At 40.6% G+C, this 22,625-nt stretch overlaps 1 protein-coding gene across 3 annotated transcripts in view; it reads right to left on the reverse strand.

The window, feature by feature from the left end:
* Positions 1 to 22,625, reverse strand: part of PIR (pirin) — a 113,292-nt gene that overhangs the window by 53,381 nt on the left and 37,286 nt on the right. For all 3 annotated transcript variants that reach the window (NM_001194909.1, XM_015126979.2, XM_001116938.4), the window contains 1 exon segment: positions 19,837 to 20,043. In NM_001194909.1, coding sequence (NP_001181838.1) covers positions 19,837 to 20,043 — 207 coding nt within the window.

Raw genomic sequence — 22,625 nt, forward strand, 5'->3', positions numbered from 1 at the left:
TTAAAACTCTGTAATCATATTTTGACATATACATGAAGTGCTACACAAAGAGAAGACAAGGAACTCTTAGGCAAAATGCCAATGACTCTTCGTAGGGAGGGATTTAGAGAGGGCCAAAAAACGTTTTTAACTTCTATCAACCATAAAAGACTGTGGACAGTCTTGAACACCAAGCTGTCTAGCTGACCAAGAATTTTGAACATAGCCAAATTCAGTCTATGGTATTCTTTTTCAAGCAGCCCTTTAATCAGTAGTAATACTCTTGTCTTTCTCTTTCTCGCCTTTTATTTATGGGAAGAGTAGTGAGAAAAGAAGAACTAAAGGGGAAGAGAATAAAGATGATGACAGGGACTCACAGTACTGAAATTTAACCAGAGACACGTTAATTGTGAAACTGGACTTTGATTTCTTCACCCTTTGAGTCAGCATCCTTGACTGAAATTGGGTTACAGATGTTCCAATTTCTTGGAAAATTAAAACCAGAAAAAGAACAAATTCCTATGTCTTGTATAAATAATCCATCTATAACCCTATAAAGGCAACAGTATAATAAAACCACAAATGGCCCCCAAATAGACTAACACAGAGCCTTCCTATTTGTTAACTTCAATCCATGGGTAATGTATTCCAAGACTGAGTCAGCAAATCTATTAACCAAAGCTAGAATATTCCTCACAAAGCTTCTAATGTTTATTAGTTACATTTGCTATTTACTAAAATATTTTTAAGAGTTCTCGTAGGAAAGTGCATCAAGATGTAACACGGGAAACTCATTGGCAAAGATTTCATAGAGCTCTGAGTACGGATACCTTCATATAGATATGATTCTTCAATTTTATGACTAAAATTAATGAAGAGGGACTTTATTATGGTCTAGGGCTCCTTCTACGTGATCATTTGCAGGATGTTCTGACACAGACAGGCAGGGGTGTCTGCTTACAGAGGCGTGTGCCTGAAGGTACCCTTTCGGTGTAGAAAGAGACAGGGTCATTTTGAACCTTCCTTCCATGAAAATGCGCTAAAGCATTCCCTAACTGGAGATAGATACACTCAGCAAACTTATGCATCAGGGCTGAATGGTGTGATTAAGGCAGGGGAAATGTTCAAATAAAATGGGGCAAAAATTCAGGAAACCTGATTGGGTCTGTTCTTCTTCCACAATGAGCTGTGTGACCTTGGGAAAGACTTTTTGCCTAGTTGGGTTTCCGTTTTCTCATTTACAAAGTGGTGGAGTTGGAGAGCTTATCTTTGGTATCCATTGCTACCTGACATTCTGATTCAAATGAAAGTACCAGAAGAAAATGGAACAGTAAGTGGTGGTTTGCTTTGAAAAGCATCTCATTCTATCAGGAATTCTAGATTCGTGTTGCCCTAAGAACTTTGTTCATATCCTAACACACCATTATGGCAATGGAAGAGCTGAATGAATGAATGGAAAGTTTCCTGTACAACTACTATATAAATGGGCCAGAGACAGCCCCTGTATATTAGGTGAAAATGGCCCCCATGTTGGTTACTTCCTTACACTAGGATAGGACCATTATCCCAAAGCACACTGATGCCAAACTCCAATTTTCACACATCGAATTGCTTTAAATATATTCCAAAATGAACAAAATTTTAGCCATTTAGAGCCTACCTACTTCATATACACTGTGAAACTATTCCCAACATCTGCTAGCCAGAAATAAGATAAACTATTACCAACATCTGCAAGCCAGCTATAAGACCTCAAACTGCTAATGTCCTTCAGAGCTCTCTAATCCAGAGAAACCTCACCTTGCTGTTGAGTGATATCACCTAGACGTGTAATCCTTCTCTCTGATTTCCCCTACTCCTTCAGGTGTCTTGCCCTATTTCCTTTCTGAGTGGTGGCCTTGTGCCACTGTCTCTGGAAAAACTCCAGCTATGAGGAACTTTCCCTCTTATGCAACCTTGTCTGAGCACTGCCCAAATAAAGTTTGCACGTTACTACCTCTCATGAAACTGTCTCTTCCTTGATCAACGCCCCAGTCCCCAAATATACCACATCAACCCATCTAAATATAGTATTCAAATAGGTCCTAAAAGTATTGAATATGGCCTCCTGTGTATCCACAAACAAGAGGAGAGGTAGTTCCCTGCTATTCAGCACCAGCTCAGAAAAATTGAAGAATTGACCAAATCTGATGAAAGGCTGGAACACTAGGCAAGGAATCAGTATATATCCTCAATTCAGGTCAGGGATCATTCATGAATTCCTGTGCAAATAGGGAGTGGTCAGATCCTTGGCAAAATCACAGATGGGCCAAGATTTTCCTCTTGAACGCTTCAACATGTATCTCTCCTCCTAAGCCTTTTCAGTCTTTAAAAGTTTCCAAGACAAAACCTTCTCTCAACAAAAAATCTGATTTCTATTGGGTTGTGCCAAACTGGTGAAGGACCTATGTGAGCATGTGATTAAGAGCACAAACCCTGAGTCAGACCATCCAGTTAGAATCCCAGTTCTGTCATTTACTATATGTGTAACCCTAGGCAAGGTGCTAATCTCACTGTTTCAGTTCCCTATCTCATTAGGTTGTTGTCAGAATTCAATTGTATACATTTTACATGCCTCCTCAGAGTCACTCAGCCTCATTGTAGCTCCTCAGCCCTTGGCCTCTTATGGAGATCTGTAAGTGCCATCATTGTTGCAACTGTTGACATTGCCAGATGCCTTGGCCTCTCCTAGCTGACTGTCAAGTTCTGACATCGTCTTGATTGTCCTCTCAGTGGTGGGAGTTCCAGCAGCTCCAGAGTCTGGGCTTGACCCAACCGACCTACTGAGGCTCTGGATTCTCTCTTCATGCCCACATTTGGATACAGATCCAAGCCATAGAATGGGACATGTGGCCTATTCAGAGGCTGTCTGCAGGGGTTGGGTGACCCAAACCAGAAGGGCAGGGAATTAGCTCCCCATGGGCAAACTGACCAAAGAGGAATGGAAGATGTGGGGCAACAGACAAACTCTTGCTCCCTTAGAAAGTTCTGAGGTACAGCTTTCTGAACAGGCATCCTACATGGCCAAGCATCTGTCTCACTTCCCTTCTCCTTCACTCCCACTGCCCTGGGATTGCAAATAATACTTGCCTTGGGCTTTGTTTTCCAGAGAACCCAAGTTAAATCAGAATTAAAAGAATTGACACATATAAAGAACTCAGAACTTCATGGTCCAATACAGTTGCCACTCACTGCATGTGGCTACTGGGCACGTGACATGTGGCCAGTCTGCACAGATGTGCTGCAAGTGTAAAATACACACTAGATTTCAAAGACTTGGTAACAAAATGTGCGAGCTATCTCATTATAATTTTATATCGATTACATGTTGCAATGATAATGTTTTGGATATATTGGATTTAATATGCTATTAAAATTAATCTTACCTGTTTTATTTCAGTTTTTAAATGTTTACTATGAAATCTGAAGTTACATGTTGCTCCCATTATATTTTTATCAGACAGCTCTGACTTAGAACTTAGCACCTCATAAGCCCATAAAAGATGTTGGCCATTTTCATTTCCCAACCCAAGAATTTCTAGAGATTTGCTGTCAGTAAAGACTAATGATAAAAGGGAATGTGGGAGAAGAAAAGATAAGGGAAAAGGAAAGAAATATTTATTAAGTACCCTCTATGTTGCTAGGCACATTAAATACCATACAAAACCCTCAAGGACTGTGTATTATCATCCTCACTTGGCAGACGAGGAAATAAAGGCTCAAAATAATTTTCCCAAGGTCACAGATGTATTAAACAACAGAGCTGAGATTTGAACCCAGGTGTGTTTGACTCCACAGCCTATGCTCCTTTCAATCCCTCATACTGTTGAAGGATGGACTCTAATGGTACAGTTTTAATAACGTGACAGGAAGATTTTCTGTCATATGTTGGACTTTTTAGAATCCCTAAATCAGCCACACAGGAGGTCACCTTTGCCAACCAAGTTAAAAGCTGGTGTTAGACACAAATCTGTCTCTCTCTCTCTCTCTCTCTCTCTCTCTCTCTCTCTGGCCCTGGTTCATGGAATTGAATTGGCTGTACACTATATTCCATGGCACAGAGTCATCATACATCCATGGGCACCCCTCTTGTTTTGTGTTATTTTCCCCCATCATCCCCCATCTCAAGACCATTTCCCATTGGCTCTCAGTTGAGCATATGTAATAGACATCCTTCCAATCTACCCTCAGTGTATTTATTTAGATAGATAGGTGTCCTTGAAAAATGAGTAGCATTGTGTGCTAAGCTGCTTTCTTTTCTGATTTATTCCTCATTTTTTTCCCTGAGAGTTAATAATATAACTGCAAGTGAATATAGCCCATTGCTTCTGGCAGCTACACTATATTCCATCATATGTAACCACCATATTTCACTTATTCATTATCTCAGTGGTGAACACCTATATCAACTCTGACTCCTTTCTATTACTCACAATGCTGGGATGACCACTGCCATATGTCTGCTTGGTGAAGTTTTGATGGAATAAGTATTAGGAGTGAAATTTCTGGGACATACCCTGTATGCAGTGTTAGCTTCACTGAGTAATGTCAACTTGCCCTCCACAATGAACACAGTTACACCCACCTGCCAAACATGAAGTTTCCATTGCTTTCCATCCTTGCCAGCACTTCACAGTACCCAACTTTGTATTTTTTCTTAATTTGAAGGGTGTCAAGTGGCAGCATATTATTCAAATTTCTATTTTTCTGCATATTGATGAAAGGAACATTTCTTCATATTCTTATCAGCTTTCCATAGTTGAGTACAGGATTTTCTTAAGATCTGGTGCCTGGAGTTACCACTAACACAAGCATACAACTTACACAAAGACAGAAATGTCTCCCCCCAGAGAGTGGAGATGGTATGGATACATGGTTTTGTTTCCCCAACTATGTTAATACTCTGGACTGACCAAGTACATCAATTCTCTGCAGATATAACTGCTCTAGGACTTGGAGATTTGCTTGTGCAATAAAATTTCACGGAACCAAAACTGGTATTGTGATAAATGTGTCTTTTATTACCTTTTGGGACTATTTCTAAAGTGAAACGAATGAGAATTGAGGTTGAATGGATTCAAGTTTGGCAGACCTAATGGAGTCACATCCAGTTCAGGGGAGGCAACTCAGGCTACGATGCTCATAAAGAAAAAAGAAAATCCTTATTCTACCCAAGCAAAGCAGGGTTAAAATTGGATAAAGATGCTTTGGCATCTTATTTAGAATGTAATTTTAATTCTAATTTATTTTAATGTGATTTATAAGGACAAGGGGTTTTAGATCAGAACTTTACTTTTGTCTTAGAAGTTTGATGATGGGAGAGGTTTATGTACAAATTTGTGATATTTTAATATTTAGATAAAATGAACGTGCAGCCTAGAAGACAGATATGCCTTGGTGTGAATTTAACAAAAAACTCTCCATATACATTTCAGATTGTTCTGGGGGTAAAATTGATCCCAGAGAACAGAAGTTAGTTTTTATGTGAGGGGGTTCACACTGATAAATTTCTCATCTCTTTCCTTGAGGGGGCAGTCATGGCTAAGCGTCTGACTCTAATATGTTAATAGAAAAAAACATCAGGGAATGTTCGAAGGAGCCTCCAGACCCCTCCCTAATAGCCCCATGAGGCAATACTGCCAGCTGTTCTCTGCCTTTCTCACTAATCCCTGAGGGTGAGGGGGAGGCAGGAGGTGGGATCCAGCTGGTAAGAGTAATTCAAGGGACTGAGTATGCTCAGCTCACGCCCTTCTGGGCTCTTTTTCTTTCTTTCTCTTTCTCTCTTCTTCTGTCAAGAGGTAAGCCTGCCTCTGAAGAAGATGCCTGTGACTGTGTGTACACTTCTGCCTGGACATGGTTAATGAAGTGCGGGAAGTATTAAGAAGCCCAACAGGTCTCAGATATAAGTCATGTGCTTTTATCTAGATTTTACTGGTAAGAAAGATAATATTTGGATCCCTATCTGGTCAACTCCTCGGTCTCCCTCTCAGTTCGTTCTGAACTTGGGAGGGAAAGAAAGATGTACAGGCATGCCTTTTTTTTATCACACTTCCTTTATTGTGCTTTGTAAATATATGTATTTTTTTTTTTTTTTTTACAAATTGAAGGTTTGTGGTAACCCTACGTTGAGCAAACCTGTTGGTGTCATTTTTCCAACAGCATGTGCTCACCTCACGTCTCAGTGTCACATTTTGGTAATTCGTGCCACATTTCAAACTTTTTCATTATCACTGTATCTATTATCTGTGATCTTTGATGTTACTATCGAAATTGTTTTGACGCACCACAAACTGTGCCCACATAAGGTACATCGAACTTAATTGATAAATGTGTGTTCTGACTGCTCCCCCAACTGGCTGTTCTCCCTCTCTCTCCCTCTCCTTGGGTCTCCCTGTTCCGAGACACAACAATATTGAAATGAGACCAGTTAACAATCCCACAATGGCCTCAACGTGTTCAGGAGAAAGGAAGAGTCATGTGTCTCTCACTTTAAATAAAAAGCTAGAAATGATTAAGCTTAGTGAGGAAAGCATGTCAAAAGCCGAGATAGGTCAAGAGCTAGGCCTCTTGCACCAGTTAGCCAAGTTGGGAATGCAAGGGAAAAGTTTCTGAAGGAAATTAAAAGTGCTACTCCAGCGAACACACAGATGATAAGAAAGCAAAACAGCCTAATTGCTGATATGGAGAAAGTTTGAGTGGTCTGGATGGAAGATCAAACTATCCACAACATTCCCTTAAGCCAAAGTCCAATCCAGAGCAAGACCTTAACTCTCTTCACTTCTGTGAAGGCTGAGAGGGGTAAGGAAACTGCAGAGGAAAAGTTGGAAGCTAGCAGAGGTTGGTTATTGAGGTTTAAGGAAAGAAGCCAAATCCATAACATAAAAGTACAAGCTAAAGTAGCAAATGCTGATGGAGAAGCTGCAGTAAGTTATCCAGAAGATCTAGCTAAGATCATTGATGAAGGTGGCTACACTAAACAACAGATTTTCAATGTAGATGAAACAGCCTTATATTGGAGAAAGATTCCATCTATGACTTTCATAGCTAGAGAGGAGAAGTCGATGTTTGTCTTCAAAGCTTCAAAGAACAGGCTGACTCTTTCTTGTTAGGGGTTAATGCAGCTGGTGACTTTAAGTTGAAGCCAATGTTCACTTACCATTGTAAAAATCCTAGGGCCCTTAAGAACTATGCTAAATCTACTCTACTTGTGTTCTAGAAATGGAACAACAAAACCTGAATGAAAGCTATTCTGTGTACAGCATGGTTTGCTGAATATTTAGGTCCATTATTGAGCCCTACTATTCAGAAAAAAATATTCCTTTAAAATATTACTGCTCATTGACAATGCATTTGGTCAACCAAGAGCTCTGATGGAGATGTGCGAGATTAATGTTGCCTGATAACACAATATCAATTTAGCAGCCCATGGATCAAGGAGTAATTTTGACTTTCAAGTCTGAAATAATAAGACGTGAAAGTCGAAATTACTCCTTATTATAATTAATTATAATATTAACAATTAATATTCAATAATTAAATTATTTTATTAATTATAAGTATAATAATCATAATTATTATAAATTTCATAAGGCTATAGCTGCCGTAGATGGTGATTCCTCTAATGGATCTGGGCAAAGTAAGCTGAAAACCTTCTGGAAAGGATTCACTGCTCTAGATGCCATTAAGAATATTTGTGATTCATGGGAGGGGATCAAAATATCAACATTAACAGGAGTTTGGTAGAAGTTGATTCCAACACTAACGGGTGACTTTAAGGGGTTCAAGACTTCAGTGTAGGAAGTCACTGCAAATATGGTGGAAATAGCAAGAGAGCTAGAATTAGAAGTGGAGCCTGAAGATGTGACTGAATTGCTACAAGCTCATGATAAAACTTCAGCAGATGAGGAGATGATTCTTATCGAAAAGCAAAGAAAGTAGTTTCTTGAGAGGGGATCTTCTGGTGAAGATGCTGTGAACATTATGGAAATAACAATAAAAGTTTTAAAATATCACATAAACTCAGTTGATAAAGCAGTGGCAGGGTTGGAGAGGATTGACTTCAATTTTGAAAGAAGTTCTACTGTGGGTAAAATATAATCAAACAGCATCACATGCTACACAGAAATCTTTCGTGAAACAAAGAGTCAATCAATGCAGCAAATAACATTGTTGTCTGATTTTAAGAAATTGCCACAGCCACCCCAACCTTCAGCAACCACCACTCTAATCAGTCAGCACCCATCAACACTGAGACAAGATTCTCCATCACCTGAAATATTAGGACGTGCTGGAGGTTCGGATGATCATTAGCATTTTTCAACAAAAGTATTTTTTAATTAAGGTATGTACTTTTTTAGATATAATGCTATTGCACACTTAACAGACTACAAAATAGTGTAAACTTAACTTCTATATGCACTTGAAAGCAAAAAAAAAGTGTGATTCGCTTTATTGCAATATTCCCTTTATTACAGTGATCTGGAACTGAACCCACAATATCTCTGGGGTATGCCTGTGTTGTCTTTTGGTCTTCTCAACCTCAACTCTCTACATTTGGCTTCCACTGAATTCTAGGCCCTCTTCAATAAACTGGTCTGCTTTTGTTGGGCTGACAGACTTTGTCGGTTAAAACCTACGAAAACACTTAATGACAGTCAGCAGAACTCTTGCTCAAAACTTCTTTTGGACTGACGTGTAACAGATGGCTTCAAATTCATATCTGATGCTGGGAAAATCCACCAGCCAAGTCTTGGTAGTTACTTAGAGACACTCAAAGTCTCCCAAGGCAGACAAAATCATAGCTGGGTACTGACTCCTGACAAGCAGAACTGCCACAGCCAGGAGTGGAGGCTGCTGAGGAAAAGAATCTGGCTGAGGGACTCAATTGGCAGAAAACCTAACGAAACAGAGGCAGGGAGCAGTCTACAAGAAATCTGTTTGGTGGAGACAGGGTGGAAAGGCCCAAAAATCAATGTTAAAGGAACCAAGATGGTGCAGAAACGGTGTCACGTTATTTTTCTTCCTCCTTTTCACTGTCCAGCTCTCCCTCTGTCTCGTGTATCCCTTCTTTGTAACTAGAGAATAACATGTGGGGGTGGGAGGTCGGTGGGGAAGCCAGCATTGTTCTTAGAGCCCAGAGATGAGAAGAAAATGGATCAGAGGCAGGTGACTGAAGGCAGTGGGACAGAAGAGCCTTGTTCTGGACATCAAAATGGCTTCCTTTAAAAAATTTAAATTTCTCCAATTGCTATTTATAGTTGATCTAGGGTAGAAAAATTATGACCATCATGGTTTCCTTCCATAATGTTAAAAACTATCATCTTGAACAATGAGAACACTTGGACACAGGGCGGGGAACATCACACACCAGGGCTGGTCGGGGTATGGGGACCTGGGGGAGGGATAGCATTAGGAGAAATACCCAGTGTAAATGACGAGTTGATGGGTGCAGCAAACCAACATGGTACATGTATACCTATGTAACAAACCTGCAGTTCTGCACATGTACCCTAGAACTTAAAGTAAAATAATAATAATAATAATAATAAAACAAAGAAAGCAAGGGGGCTTTAAGATTTTACGAAAAAGAGGTAAATTGTCATTGTTTTATTTCTCAACAAACCTGGAGGAGCCAGACCTTAATCAGTCCATATTGTATTCTAAACATAACAGCCATATTCTCGATACAAAAGACTCCAATAGATGGCATCGTGAGAGCATTGTGTTTGTGGAATTCTGTTTTAGTTTTGTTGGCTCGGGGAGGGAGGTAAAAGGTAAAGAACACACACGAGCAACTAGCCCAGGTGAAATGTCATCAGTATATTCAAGATACTTCTAAAAACAAAAGAGAATAAACTTGAAAAGTTTACAAAACTAAGAGAGAGAAACACACAAATTACCAGACACATTTTACATAGGAAAGATAAGAACTTTTCCGATTTTCATACTTAAGAAAATGAACGTGTGTTTTGAAGGCCTTCTTAAAGCATTGGTTTATACCACTGAACACTGTTTCACACCTCTGTGCAGAAACACCTCTACCCATGCTGTCTCCTTCTGCACCATCTAGACCAGGGGTGGCCAAGATGGATTCCCTGGGCCACACTGGAAGAAGAATTGTCTTGGGCCACACATGAAATACACTAACACAAGTGATAGCTGATGAGCTAAAAGAAAAGAAAAATCACAAACAAAAATCTCACAATGTTTTAAGAAAGTTTACAAATTTGTGTTGGGCCATATTCAAAGCTGTCCAGAGCCATGAGTTGAATAAGACTCACAAGTTATTCAAATAATGAGGTTATTCAAATAACCCTAACGAGTTGATCTAGACATCCCACCCTTCTTTGCCAGGTCAGTTTTCTCCTTTAGACTTAGACCTGCTTTTCTTGGACCTCCAGATTGGGCTGAGCCTCCTCCTCTGCTTTCCCATTAGCCTGCCATGATTTCTAGTGTGCTGACTCACCACAGTATACTCATGCTATCAGTTTGTATGTCTGTCCCTTCAATTGCATCCATCCAGCCCCCTGATTTTTTCACCTTTTCTCCTTCATACCTCTATAGGGTCTTGCATGCAGCTGGTCCTTAGTAAATGTTTGCTGAACTCAACTGAACTATAGTATCAGTTACCTCATTTCATTTTACTAAGCCAAAGGAATAGTGAACAGCCCCTGGATCTGTAATGGATGGCAAAAAAAAAAAAAAAAAAAGATTCCCTGTGATTTTTATGACAGAACATGCTATTCCTTTAATTGTTACTATCAATGATTTAGAGCTCATTTGAGTTGAAATGTCTAAATACTTTGCTATCTTGGAGTACCTATACCTGTCCACAGGAGTAGAATTCTTTTTCAAAACAGATTTATTGAGATATAATTTACATACTATAAACTTCTACTGCTTCCAGTAATCAGAATTTTATCTGAACCTGAATTTGCTCAACACATTTGAGTGTGAGCTTGATCAAATTATTCAAAAGCTACATGATCCAAAGGATTTCTGCTTTGGTCAAAATAAAGTACTGTGTTTGCAGCTATCAACAGCATAGTTTTATATATGCTGATATCAGTTTTTTTCTTTTCTTTTTTTTTTTTTTTGAGACAGAGTTTCACTCTGTCGCCCAGGGCCCAGGCTGGAGTGCAGTGGCGCGATCTCAGTTCACTGCAAGCTCTGTCTCCCGGGTTCACGCCATTCTTCTGCCTCAGCCTCCAGAGTAGCTGGGACTACAGGCGCCCACCACCACGCCTGGCTAATTTTGTTTTTGCATTTTTAGTAGAGATGAGGTTTCACCACGTTAGCCAGGATGGTCTCGATCTCCTGACCTCGTGATCTGCCTGCCTTGGCCTCCCAAAGGGCTGGGATTACAGGCGTGAGCCACCAAGCCCGGCCGCTGATACCAGTTTTTAAAATACTGACATCCACTTCATTTATATCCACAAGAGCTCAGTTTTTAATGCAACACGCAAGAGTCTCAAGACAGCTCTCTGAAGCTGTCCTGCATTTTTTTCTGTGGTTAGAAAAAATATGTAATGTGTTCCTGGGAAAAGACGTACTATATCCTAAATGGACAAGTCTTGATGGCCATGGAAGTGATTACAATAATATACTAAAGTGACCACTAGCCTTTATTGAAGTTGACACCTTGGTGTTTTTAATAGCTTTTATTATGCTCTTAGTCTAAATTTCCCTGCTAAGTTACAATCCTGATCACTAGGGCCAACAAAGTATGAATGGCACAGGGTGTTACTTCTGGTTTAAAAGTGCACCTATCCATTCTTCATTCACTGGAAGGGGAGGGCTTGTCGCCACGACTGGAATGTACTTCTTAGGGATTAGGTCAGCAGGGACATCGTGAATGAATAAGAACATCTGGCACCCTTTGTACACACCAAGAATGGTATTTCTGGGGTGAGTGGGCTGCCCTGGGCAAGAGCGAGCTTTTGTCCAGCTGATTTGAGCAGATCCTGGCCACTGTTTATTTGCACATTCCTAACTGCAAATGAAGTGCCAACTATGGCTGCCTACCATGAGACAAGTTCTTTGAAGTTGCTGGGTACATTTCTTTGGTGTCTTCCTATTTACTAAACAAGACTAACAGACCTAATTGTGCCTATTCTCAACAGTGAATCCAAGCCAAGTTTTGCACTTGTCTGTGGAATGTTGCTGATCATCTGCTGAGGCTACATGGCCTGTGGCAGGCACATCCCATAGAATAAACTGCTTCATGAAACCTGAGATGAGATGGACTGCATATAGCATGCTTGGGAGGCCACTGCACCTTAACCTCATGCCCTGCTATTTAAAACCTTGTGAGAGAAGGATGCAAGAATATGCATACAACAAATATTGGCCTTAGGCAAAATCCAGAAGTAGACAGACTTGGGTTTTTCTCCATCCCCATATTTTGCATCATTTCCTTCCTCTTGCCCTGCCACAACTCCACAAGTATGTGGTTGCCTATGCAGCCTGCATCAGGATGCCTAAATAGGTACTGCACTCTTACTATCCAAGTCTTTATACAAGCCATTACAAGACGTGATCCCTGCCCAATCTTTCTTTTCTTTCCCTTGCTCCATCCACACAAGCAGAATTGATTCTCCCTATTCTGGAGTATCATGAGATTTCCACATACTGCTGTTTTCGTGTTTCCTGTGTCACATTATACTACTGTTGTTTGCTGGTTTCTCTCCCAAGCTAGACTGTGAGCATTTTTGAGGACAGTGGTTGTATCTTATTCACATTGTATCTCCAGGGAACTGCATGATGTACACACAGCAGGTGCCTAATAGGAATTAAGGAGAAATGGGACATGTAAATTAAATGCCATCAGCCCCAAAATCTCAAGAGTTATGAAGACGGAATGGCTGTGTTGATCTTGGCAGAAGTTGAAATGCTTGCTGGCCAGGACAGCTGAGAAGGCTGCACCAAAGAGAGGGGACCTGGGTTGGACCTTGGTGCACAGAAGCAAGGAGATGAAGATGGGGAAATCCTCAACCCCTTTTTTCTACAGTATTTTGCAGAAAATGTTCTGCTTCCTCCCTTGCCCTGTGTCAAAATGAGACCAGGAAGCTCTCTGATTCATGTGGATACTTCCTTTACTTTCTCCCCCTATCTATCCATTAAAATATAGTTATAGAATGTCTTAAAAGGGGAATTTCACCAGAACTCATTAGGGTGATTGTGAATTTCTTAGGTGGAACTTTTTAAAGCACTTCTCATAGCATTTAATTAAACATGAACCATAAAATAATCAATGGAAATAATCAGTGGAGAATGGAGTTGTTATCAGAAAGAAACATATATTGCACCATCAAAAATCTTGGACTCCAAAAATGATCAAATCATATTGTTTCCAGAAACTGCCTCAAAGAAATAATGGCCATCCACTGTTTTAAAATGTCCATTTAATGTTGAATTTAACAATGAATATTACAGTATTTTTCTTAGCTCTTTTATATTTGTATCCATTTTTCTTATACTGAAAATCTTGATTCCTATAAACATTAACAAATTTACTAATTTGTTTTATTTCATAATACACATTAACTTGTTATGAAATTATAAAACCAACACTAACAACAAAAACTATGGAGTAAAGTTTAAAATATTTTTTGCTGTTCTCTTTGTCTTTAGAATATATCCCACTCAAATGTACAGCCAGGAAATCATGTTTAAAAGCCCTTCAAATTAATGTTTTCTCTGTGTGGTTATGTTGCCAGTATCTTTGCACCAATTTTAGCTTCTTCACTTGTTTCTATTTGTTTTTGATTTTAAGACTTGTTTCTTTTTTCTTTTCTGGTTTAACTTGATATTTTAAATATGTAAGCATTTCTATCTTTCAAAAGTAAAAATTAAAAGACATACTGAAAGAAGTTTCAGGTCCATCCTTATCACTGCTACCCTCACCCCAAAGGGAACATTTGTGAAATATCCAGTTTTTAAATCTATCACAGAGCGCTCTGATTTATAAATACAATAAATTAAAGGAGAGGTCTTTGGGAGGGAGAATTCCTTCCCGAGCAAGTGTTGTTTTCCCTTTGCTTGCTCTCTGGGACAACTGGAGCCTGTTGACTCAAGCTCCGTATGTCAGAAACCCCGTGCCCCTCTCATACTCTCTGCCATTAGGAGAATATCTGTGATTTTTTTTTTTTAGCTAGATCCATGAACTTGCTGGAATATTTCAAAGGCAAAAAAAGTGTGTGTGTATATGTTACCTGTTTCCACAATATAATAGTTTTTTTTTTAATGCTACTCCGAAATAATGTTCTCTTGAGCCTGAGAAGAAAAGAGCAGCCTCCTATGGGAAGATCCTAACTCTCTCCACATCACACAGTGGACAGAAGCAAATGCAGGAAGGCAGGTGAGGGAGGAGCTCCTTAAATGTGCCCAATATAATCAAAGAAGTCAAATTTCCCCTGAAAATGTTCTGAGTTTACAAAGATGCAAAAATGTTTTAAGTTTACCTTCCAGTATTCTGATTGCCCAAAATCCACTGCCATTTGCATGTGCTATAAAAGTAATTCCCTAAAAGCCACATAAAATATATTTTTAATCAAGGTAAGGTAGAAGGAATACTGACAAAATTGCATTTTGGTGATAAAGTGTTTCAAATAACATCCAGCCCCTAAAAGTTTCTTGGATGGAAGCAACACCTGGAAAATGTCCTGGGCAGCTATTTCTCTCTAGTTCTGGTACAGGAAAAATCGTGTGTGTGCACCAGTGGCTTGCTGTAGCCAGGAGACTCCATCAGCCCTCCAAATCACAGGGGATTATTATAGGCTTGATTATAAATTACTTGTCAACCCACAACCAACAGACGCTGATTAGTGGGCAGGTTGCTTGTTGACTAGGAAAGAATTGCCCGAGGGACATGGGGTCTTCCAATGCTTGTAGAGCTAAACCGGCAAGGGAGGGGAGATACCCACAAGAAATGCCTAGAAAGCTGGTAAGTATATCCACTATTCTGGAGCTCAAGCCATGCCCTGAAAAGCCACATGGAGGAAGCTAAAGCAGATAAGACACCTGCCTGTGGACTCCCAAGGGGAACCACAAGCCTCTGAACCTCTGTTCACCATTATTATCACTGCTTGAAGAAACCTGCAAGAACAATTTGGGTCCTGCAAAAGAGTCCACATTTAAAGAAACAAAAAAAAAAAGATCAATCTGGTTTTTATTTCCTTACTTCCTAATCCCTTAAATAGCTTACTTTAACATATAGTTTAGCTAATTTTATTGTTCTCTTAACTTTTTAGCAAGCTCATTTTAAGCTTATTTCACTCATTCCTAATCCCTATATTGTCTATCTTCTTACTACTTTACCTTCATTTCTCTTATTCCAGCATCCATGTATATTTTAATGATTTCATTTACTCATTTGAAAATATTTATTGATCATCTTTTATGTCTCAGGCATTGTTTCTGGTGCTAAGTGCACAGTGGTACGATCTGAGTGAATTACATGAGATGTTTAGCAGGCATTTTTGAAAATTAAATTTTTTTAAATTTGGTTATCATCCAACACATGAATATACAGACTGACCGTCAGAAGAAAGATTCTTTTGGTTACATTTGCAGGCCACATGAAAACTGCCCAAAGATTTTTGTATGGAAGTGAAAAGAGCAACCACTTATACAGGGCTTACTCTGCACCAGTTCTAAGTACTTTACAAGTAATAGCCAACCTAATTCTCCCAGCAACCCTCTGAGCTGGGTCATTATAATCTTCTCCATTTTACAGATGAGAACACTGAGGCACAGCAATCTTAAGTGACTTCTTCAGAGTGAGTCATTGGTGAGCTGGCCTTGAACCAAGGCCATCTGGTTCCAGATTGCCTTTCTCTAACCCCAGTGGGGCTGAGGCCTCCTCAAGGTTTGGTTCTGACAACAGAATTTAGAGTAGCAGGAGGCAAGTAGAGGCGTGTTTTTGGAAAAAGAATTGTGTCCCAAAGAGAGCTGGCAATAAATATTGCTGATTGGTTGTCTGATAAAGATGGAATGGGGTTTGGAGAATTTCATACTTTCATGAAATAAACATGTGATTGTGACCTTCCAAAAGTGACAGGAACTATTCAAACTATGCCATTTTAACCTTTTCTCCCTGTTCAGTCTTCACTTTTGACCATGCTGTCCTGGCAGAATCTTGTTCTGCTTTGGCTTTCCAAGCGTTGAATAAATGCTCAGACACATACAACCTGCGAAACAGGCATACAGCTACCCTTGGTAGTATCAAAAAAACAGTTTTGTTGCTCATAAAAGCAACAGTATCTTATACAACGCCCCCCCCACACACACCTTTTTTGTGGATGTCTGGACTGAGGTCCAGAAAAGCTAAATAAGATTTGCCAAAATCCACAGTACCAGATCATTTGACATCTTCTATAGGAGCTTAATCAAATGATTTCTCAAGATGGGTAAACTCCTGTGTCTTGGATCCCATGCCCATTATGCATGTTCGAAAGAGTGGTCCCCAGACCACAGTATCGGCATCACCTGGGAGACTGTTAGAAATGTAGACTCTTAGACCCCACCTCAGATGTGCTGAATCAGAGTCTACATTTTATCAAGACCCTCAGGTAATTCACATGAATATTAAAGTTGAAATGATCGCTAATTCCATTTTCTAGATATTTTAGTTGTGGAGATGGAAGTTGTTGATTCTATATTGGTTGTAAATACATTAATCTCTTGAAATATATATTCTCAGCCTCACCTTGTCATTTAACTTAAAATTATCTTCCTGATGCAAAACAATCTTCAGTTTCTTTTTATGGTAGGTCTAGACCTTTGAAGACCCAGTCATTCCTTGTTGATCAGATATTAAGGCTTCAGATGTGCACAACGATGTTTCTTATGAGACCCACAAAGAAATGGCCAGTTGCTCCCCATCTTTAAAATGACTCTTACTGGTGTCCTTTCTTGAGTGCAGGTTAATCACCTTTCCCAAATCACAGCAAATCCCTTTAGCTTAGATGGCAGACATAAATCTCAGCCCAGCTCCTGTTCAAGTTACCATAAATTAATCAAAATAATAACTGCCACTTACGTAGTGCTTACAATGTGTCTGGCACTATTCTGAGAGTTTAATGTATAAAAAGTCACTTAATCTTTGCAAAATACCCTATTTAATAGATGAGACACTGAGGTCCAGAGAAGTTAACTGGCTTGCCCAAAGCCACACAGCTAGTTCATGGTAAGGATTCTAACCTAGGCATTCTATCTCCAGAGTCCATGCTGGTAACCACTGCACCACGCTGCCTCCTGAAATCTAAATTAATGCTGCCCATAGTTCCAAGAGGCGTTATTATTAAAATTCACTCATAAGAAGGACTGATCATTTACTTAGGAGAATATAATTCACTTCAGAGATTTTACTCAACAAAAAGAAATAACAGAAGCTGGCAGACACTAAGACATTATTTTACAAAGTTAAAACATTACCTCTGGTCTCTTATCCTTGGCTGTGATTACAAGACCACACGGTCTGCTGCTTGAAAGTGCTTTACTGGCTCCAACCTTAAATTGCCTTACAATTTCTGTAAATGAGAAGTAGTTGTAAACTCTAAGGATTCGTGATATCACTGGCTTTGCTAATCTACTAAATCACTGGTCTGATTTCTCTTTTGAACTGCCAATAGTTCGACTCTTTTTCTAAATCAAATCTTATGGACAATTACAATATATGAAATTGGGCAAAGTCTTGTGCTTTGGTTGAAACAGAGGGGGGCTTCTTGCCCTCTACTATCCATCTCAGTATCCCCTAAAGGCATGTCCCTAAAACCTTAGAGTCCTGGAAACAGGGAAGGAAAATACCATGTGAGATGCAGTGAGCAGCTTCATATCTGTATTAATTCAGCTCCCTTTAGACCGCTCTGCCTGACACTATACCCAACGATATCTTTTGCTGCTACACCAGGAAGTCCTCACAGGATCTTAACCCTCTTCTGCAGAGCTCAAGGGAAGGAAACTCTTCACAAACAGCTGAAAAGGGCACTCACTGACCAATGCTCGGCAAAACAGAAACGAGTCACAGAAACACAACAAAGGGTTTTTTCCAATGGCAAAGTATGGTATTCAATTACTTTTGTTTGCATTAGAAACACAAAACAAAACAATCCATATACCTAGGCAGGGTAGAGGTAAAAAAAAAACAAAAACAAAAACAGTAAAACTTTGGTTATAGTTCAGGAAATACAAAAACTGGTAAGTCCCAACCAATAACCATGACCAATCGTTTTTTTGTTTTTTTGAGACGGAGTCTCGCTCTGTCGCCCAGGCTGGAGTGCAGTGGCGTGATCTGGGCTCACTGCAAGCTCCGCCTCCCGGGTTTACGCCATTCTCCTGCCTCAGCCTTCCGAGTAGCTGGGACTACAGGCGCCCGCCACCAAGCCGGCTAATTTTTTGTATTTTTAGTAGAGACGGGGTTTCACTGTGTTAGCCAGGATGGTCTCAATCTCCTGACCTCATGATCCACCCGTCTCGGCCTCCCAAAGTGCTGGGATTACAGGCGTGAGCCACTGCGCCCGGCCAACTATGACCAATCTGTTAACCATCCCATGCATCCCATTGAGTGGTTGGTTAGTAGCCACTGCCAAGCCATTAACCCTGATGGTGCACATCAAAAAAATAAAATTTACAGAAGTTAGTTTTAAATAGTTTTAAGTGCTGGTTGTGCACTGGGAGAATGGCAGAGGAACTCCCATTATCTTGATTCACTCAGTGCCAGGTTCCATGTGTAGTATCCGACGTCAGGACTTCTCCCAGATCCCTTCAGATCCCTTTTAACCCTTTCTGTGCCTCCACCTCAAAGTTAATGGCTATAACTAATGACCATTGGGTAAGGGAGCATGAAAGCCCAGCTCCGTTGCCAGGGATGGGCTCGGACATCTCTGAGGCACGTTGATCCTCCAAAGTGTCTTGCAGGATCAAGGTAAAGCCACCCTCTTCAGGACTTTGCCTGAGATGGCAGCCTTGCTTCACTTCCTCCCCCAATTTGTCCTGATTCCTTTTACTGTTCTCCTAGGAGCACTTACTCAAAAATCACTTGCATGGGAATCTTCATCTCAGGGTCTGCTTCTGGGAAACCCCACCTCAGAGAGTACACTACCCAGCTTGCCACTACCTCAAATTGGTGGGTGTGAGGAATCTTATCCTCCCCAGAAGCAGTTCTGGTGTGCAATTAACATGGCGTTTGCCCCACCCCTTTCCTCCCACAAATATATCCATAATCTTTAGCCTAAATTGATTTATTCGATCAAAAAGGTGAGACTATAAACCCAAATAGTATAAAGTTCCAGTTGAAAAGAATGTACAGGGCATGTCATGTATGGGTTAGACAAACTGTCAAGTTAAAATTTAAAAATAAACTTTCTGCAATGTAGTAGTGTGCTTTCCTTACATTACTAAGTTAAGCATAAGTAATTGACATAAATCTTTGTGAAGGGGAGTTTGGTCTTGCTTTTTGGTTGTTTCTTAAAGGTAGCAACCTTGCTGTACTGAGGAGCTACAATTTAAAGCATAAAGCTGCACTATAAGTGAAAGGAATTAGGCTAAATCAGCACACACATGAAGACATACTTTGAAAATTGCTCTTGACCAAACTATATATGAGCTTGCTTTCTTGTAATTTTCCTAACTCTATGGGTTTGTATGCAGCAAAAATTTCTGAGTTTTCTTAGGTTGCACTTACTCTGACACCTATGATTCAAGTCCATCCCATGGGACATGAATTTTGGTAAACTTAGTGAGAGCTGACAACCCAGAAGGGGCCAGCCTTATGTCACTGCATGCCTCAGGTTAAATAGACACAACAGCCTGGCTTACCTTTATTCCCAGAGCTTCTCCAGAAATGACAGCAACTGTCACACCATCCCTACTGGGTTTAGGGATTTCTTCACTTTTCAGTTCCTGGTACTGAGGCTCCACCATCTTCTCTGAGCTCCTCAAATTAACCCACAGTTGTAGGCCATGGGCTGGCTCCTCTGAGCAAGGCATCTCGGCGTGCAGAATGCCCCGGCCTGCAGTCATCCACTGCAAACACCAAACCAACAAGAAGGAAATGTAACCAAGCTCCTAATAAGTCTACAGGTGGAACAATTAAAACACCATCACGCAGTGAGGCGTCTTACAGGTGCTGCTATCAGAGCCCCTGGGCATTGAGAGGAATAATAAACATCAGTGACAATTGCTGGGGCCCTTTCCAGTTTTGCAAATGCTTCCTGTGCTTCCTCACTTGAAATCAACACATCGGAACTGAAATTCCCACAAATGGAAGAATCCTGTCTTTGACATCCCTGAGTCTTAGATTAAGCTCTAAGACGGGGAGTTGCAGGAAGATAGTATACTGGGCTGTGTTCTCAGGAGATACAACTTAAGAAGTGAAAAAAGCAGGATTTGGCAGGGGGAGAAGCCGACCAGCAATGCAGTTACTACAGAGGCTTTAGCCAATCCAACAGGGAGCTCTGGAGTTGAGATGAACCTTCAGAATTGTCCCAGCTGGAGACAATGTGACCCAAGTTTTTACATCCCCACATCAGCAAACCATTGACTGTGGGCCATCCCCAAGTAGAAAGCAGGGCAGTTCCTAGGGAGGGAAGCAGCTGTGAGCCATCAGCAGCCAGTGTTCCCAGACATTGGAGGATAAGTATGTGGGCCTAAAAATACATTTGGAGGTCCCCAGTATCCACTATACTGTGGGTGGTTAACTTGTGTCTGTACTTGCTCACTTCCAGTAACGGAACCCTCGCTACTTGGAGAAACAATTATTGCCTCCACTGTTGTGCAGATTCTTCCAGTGTTTGTTAATATCTTTATTAAGAGCAGATTAGACACCAGCCCCAAAGCCTAAATCTTGGAATCTGGAGATGAAGGTATGAACATCATAGATGCATTTCCTATCTTAGTTTGAGTTCTCCCACAGAAGTTCCTGAGACAAAGACATGTGCAGGTTGTTTATTTGGAAAGTGATGCAGAAAGCACAAGTGAGAGAGTAGGGAAGAGTGAGGCAAGGGAGAAAGCCAAAAAGAGTTGTTAATGAAAAGGTTACATCTATGGACATCTGGAATTCAATCCCACTGGGAACCATATATGTGCTTTCAAATTGTTGCATGGAGAAGAGGGGAAGCTAGGGTATTTAGACTCCAATTCCCATCCTTCACTGACCAAGAGTTCCCATGGGAGTGTTAAATCACTGACACATATGGTCTGCCCAATACGTGGGCTGGAGAAAGCCCTCAGACAGAGTAGCAGCACTTGAGATGGTGCTGTACACATATGGGGACCATCGCCACCTGAACTCACAGTTGGGCCAAGGGGCTATGAGGCAGGCCATCAACAGCATCTTCCACACAGCCGTCGTCGGGGGAATAATCCTTAAACAAACAATGTCATGCATCATTATTGCCATTATAATTGTGCTTGGCACTTCAAAGAATGACAGGGTTCTGTGAGCACATGAAATGTCCTGCTCAGTTCAAGGCAGCTTATCTGAGGGTGCAATCTTCAGGCTGAGATCCAAACAAGGAGTAAGAATTAGCCAGGGGAAGGGGAACAGGAAGAGGATTCCACGGAGAGATAACAGCATGTGAAAAAGACTCTGAGACAAGAATGAGCATTATTAGTTGAAGGATCTGAAAGGAGGCCAATGCACACTTTAAAGATTTTTTTTCTTCTATGAAGTCTAGATTTCCCTCTACTCCCATTTGAAAAGGCTTGTTAAACCTTCTAATGTAGGAGTTGGCAAACCACAGCCTGGGGGCCCAATCTAACCTGCCACCTGTTTCTGTAAAGGTTTATTGGCACCTGGTCATACCCATTCATTAACATACGGTCTATGTCTGCTTTCACGCTGCAGTGACAGAGTCCGGTAGCGGCAGCAGAGACCATATGGCCCCCAAAGCTCATTTGCCCTTTATAGAAAAAATTTGTTGACCCTGCGCTAATGCAGTATAAAGTATACCTAAACACCTTCTTATGCTGCATTTCTTCTGTCTAATGATAGCTATTGGTGCCCCTCAAAGACATCTTCCCATTTTTAAGCATTTTCCTTTTCCCTTAAAAGTTCATTTCTTTATATTTTCAATGCCGTGGTTATCCTTTTTAGATATGAGCTAGTTTGGTAATACTTTACTTAAAATGGCCTATATATGGGATCTGGAAGGGGAGAATGGGGTTCTCTTTCCATCCTCATCATTTACTAGCTCTGAGGTCATGGGTATCTGTTTTTAAAAACATCTTTAAATCCCCATTTCCTCATTTTTAAAAATGAGATGAGAATAATATTATACTTCTTTTTGCTAGGCACAGTGGCTCCTGCCTGTAACCTAAGCACTTTGGGAGGCCAAGGCAGGTGGATTGCTTGAGCCTAGGAGTTTGAGACCAGCTTGGACAACATAACGAGACCCCATCTCTACAAAAATAATAGAATTAGCCAGGTGTGGTGTTGTGCACCTGTGGTCCCACCGACTAGGGAGGCTAAGGTGGAAGGATCACTTGAGCTGGGGAGGTCGAGGCTGCAGTGAACCGTGAATGCACCACTGCACTACGGCCTGAGCAACAGAGTGAGGCCCTGTCTCAAAATGATAATAATAATAATACTTATCGCAAAGACATCA

Source organism: Macaca mulatta, chromosome X (genome assembly GCF_049350105.2).
Source record: "Macaca mulatta isolate MMU2019108-1 chromosome X, T2T-MMU8v2.0, whole genome shotgun sequence".
Lineage (NCBI taxonomy): Eukaryota > Metazoa > Chordata > Mammalia > Primates > Cercopithecidae > Macaca > Macaca mulatta.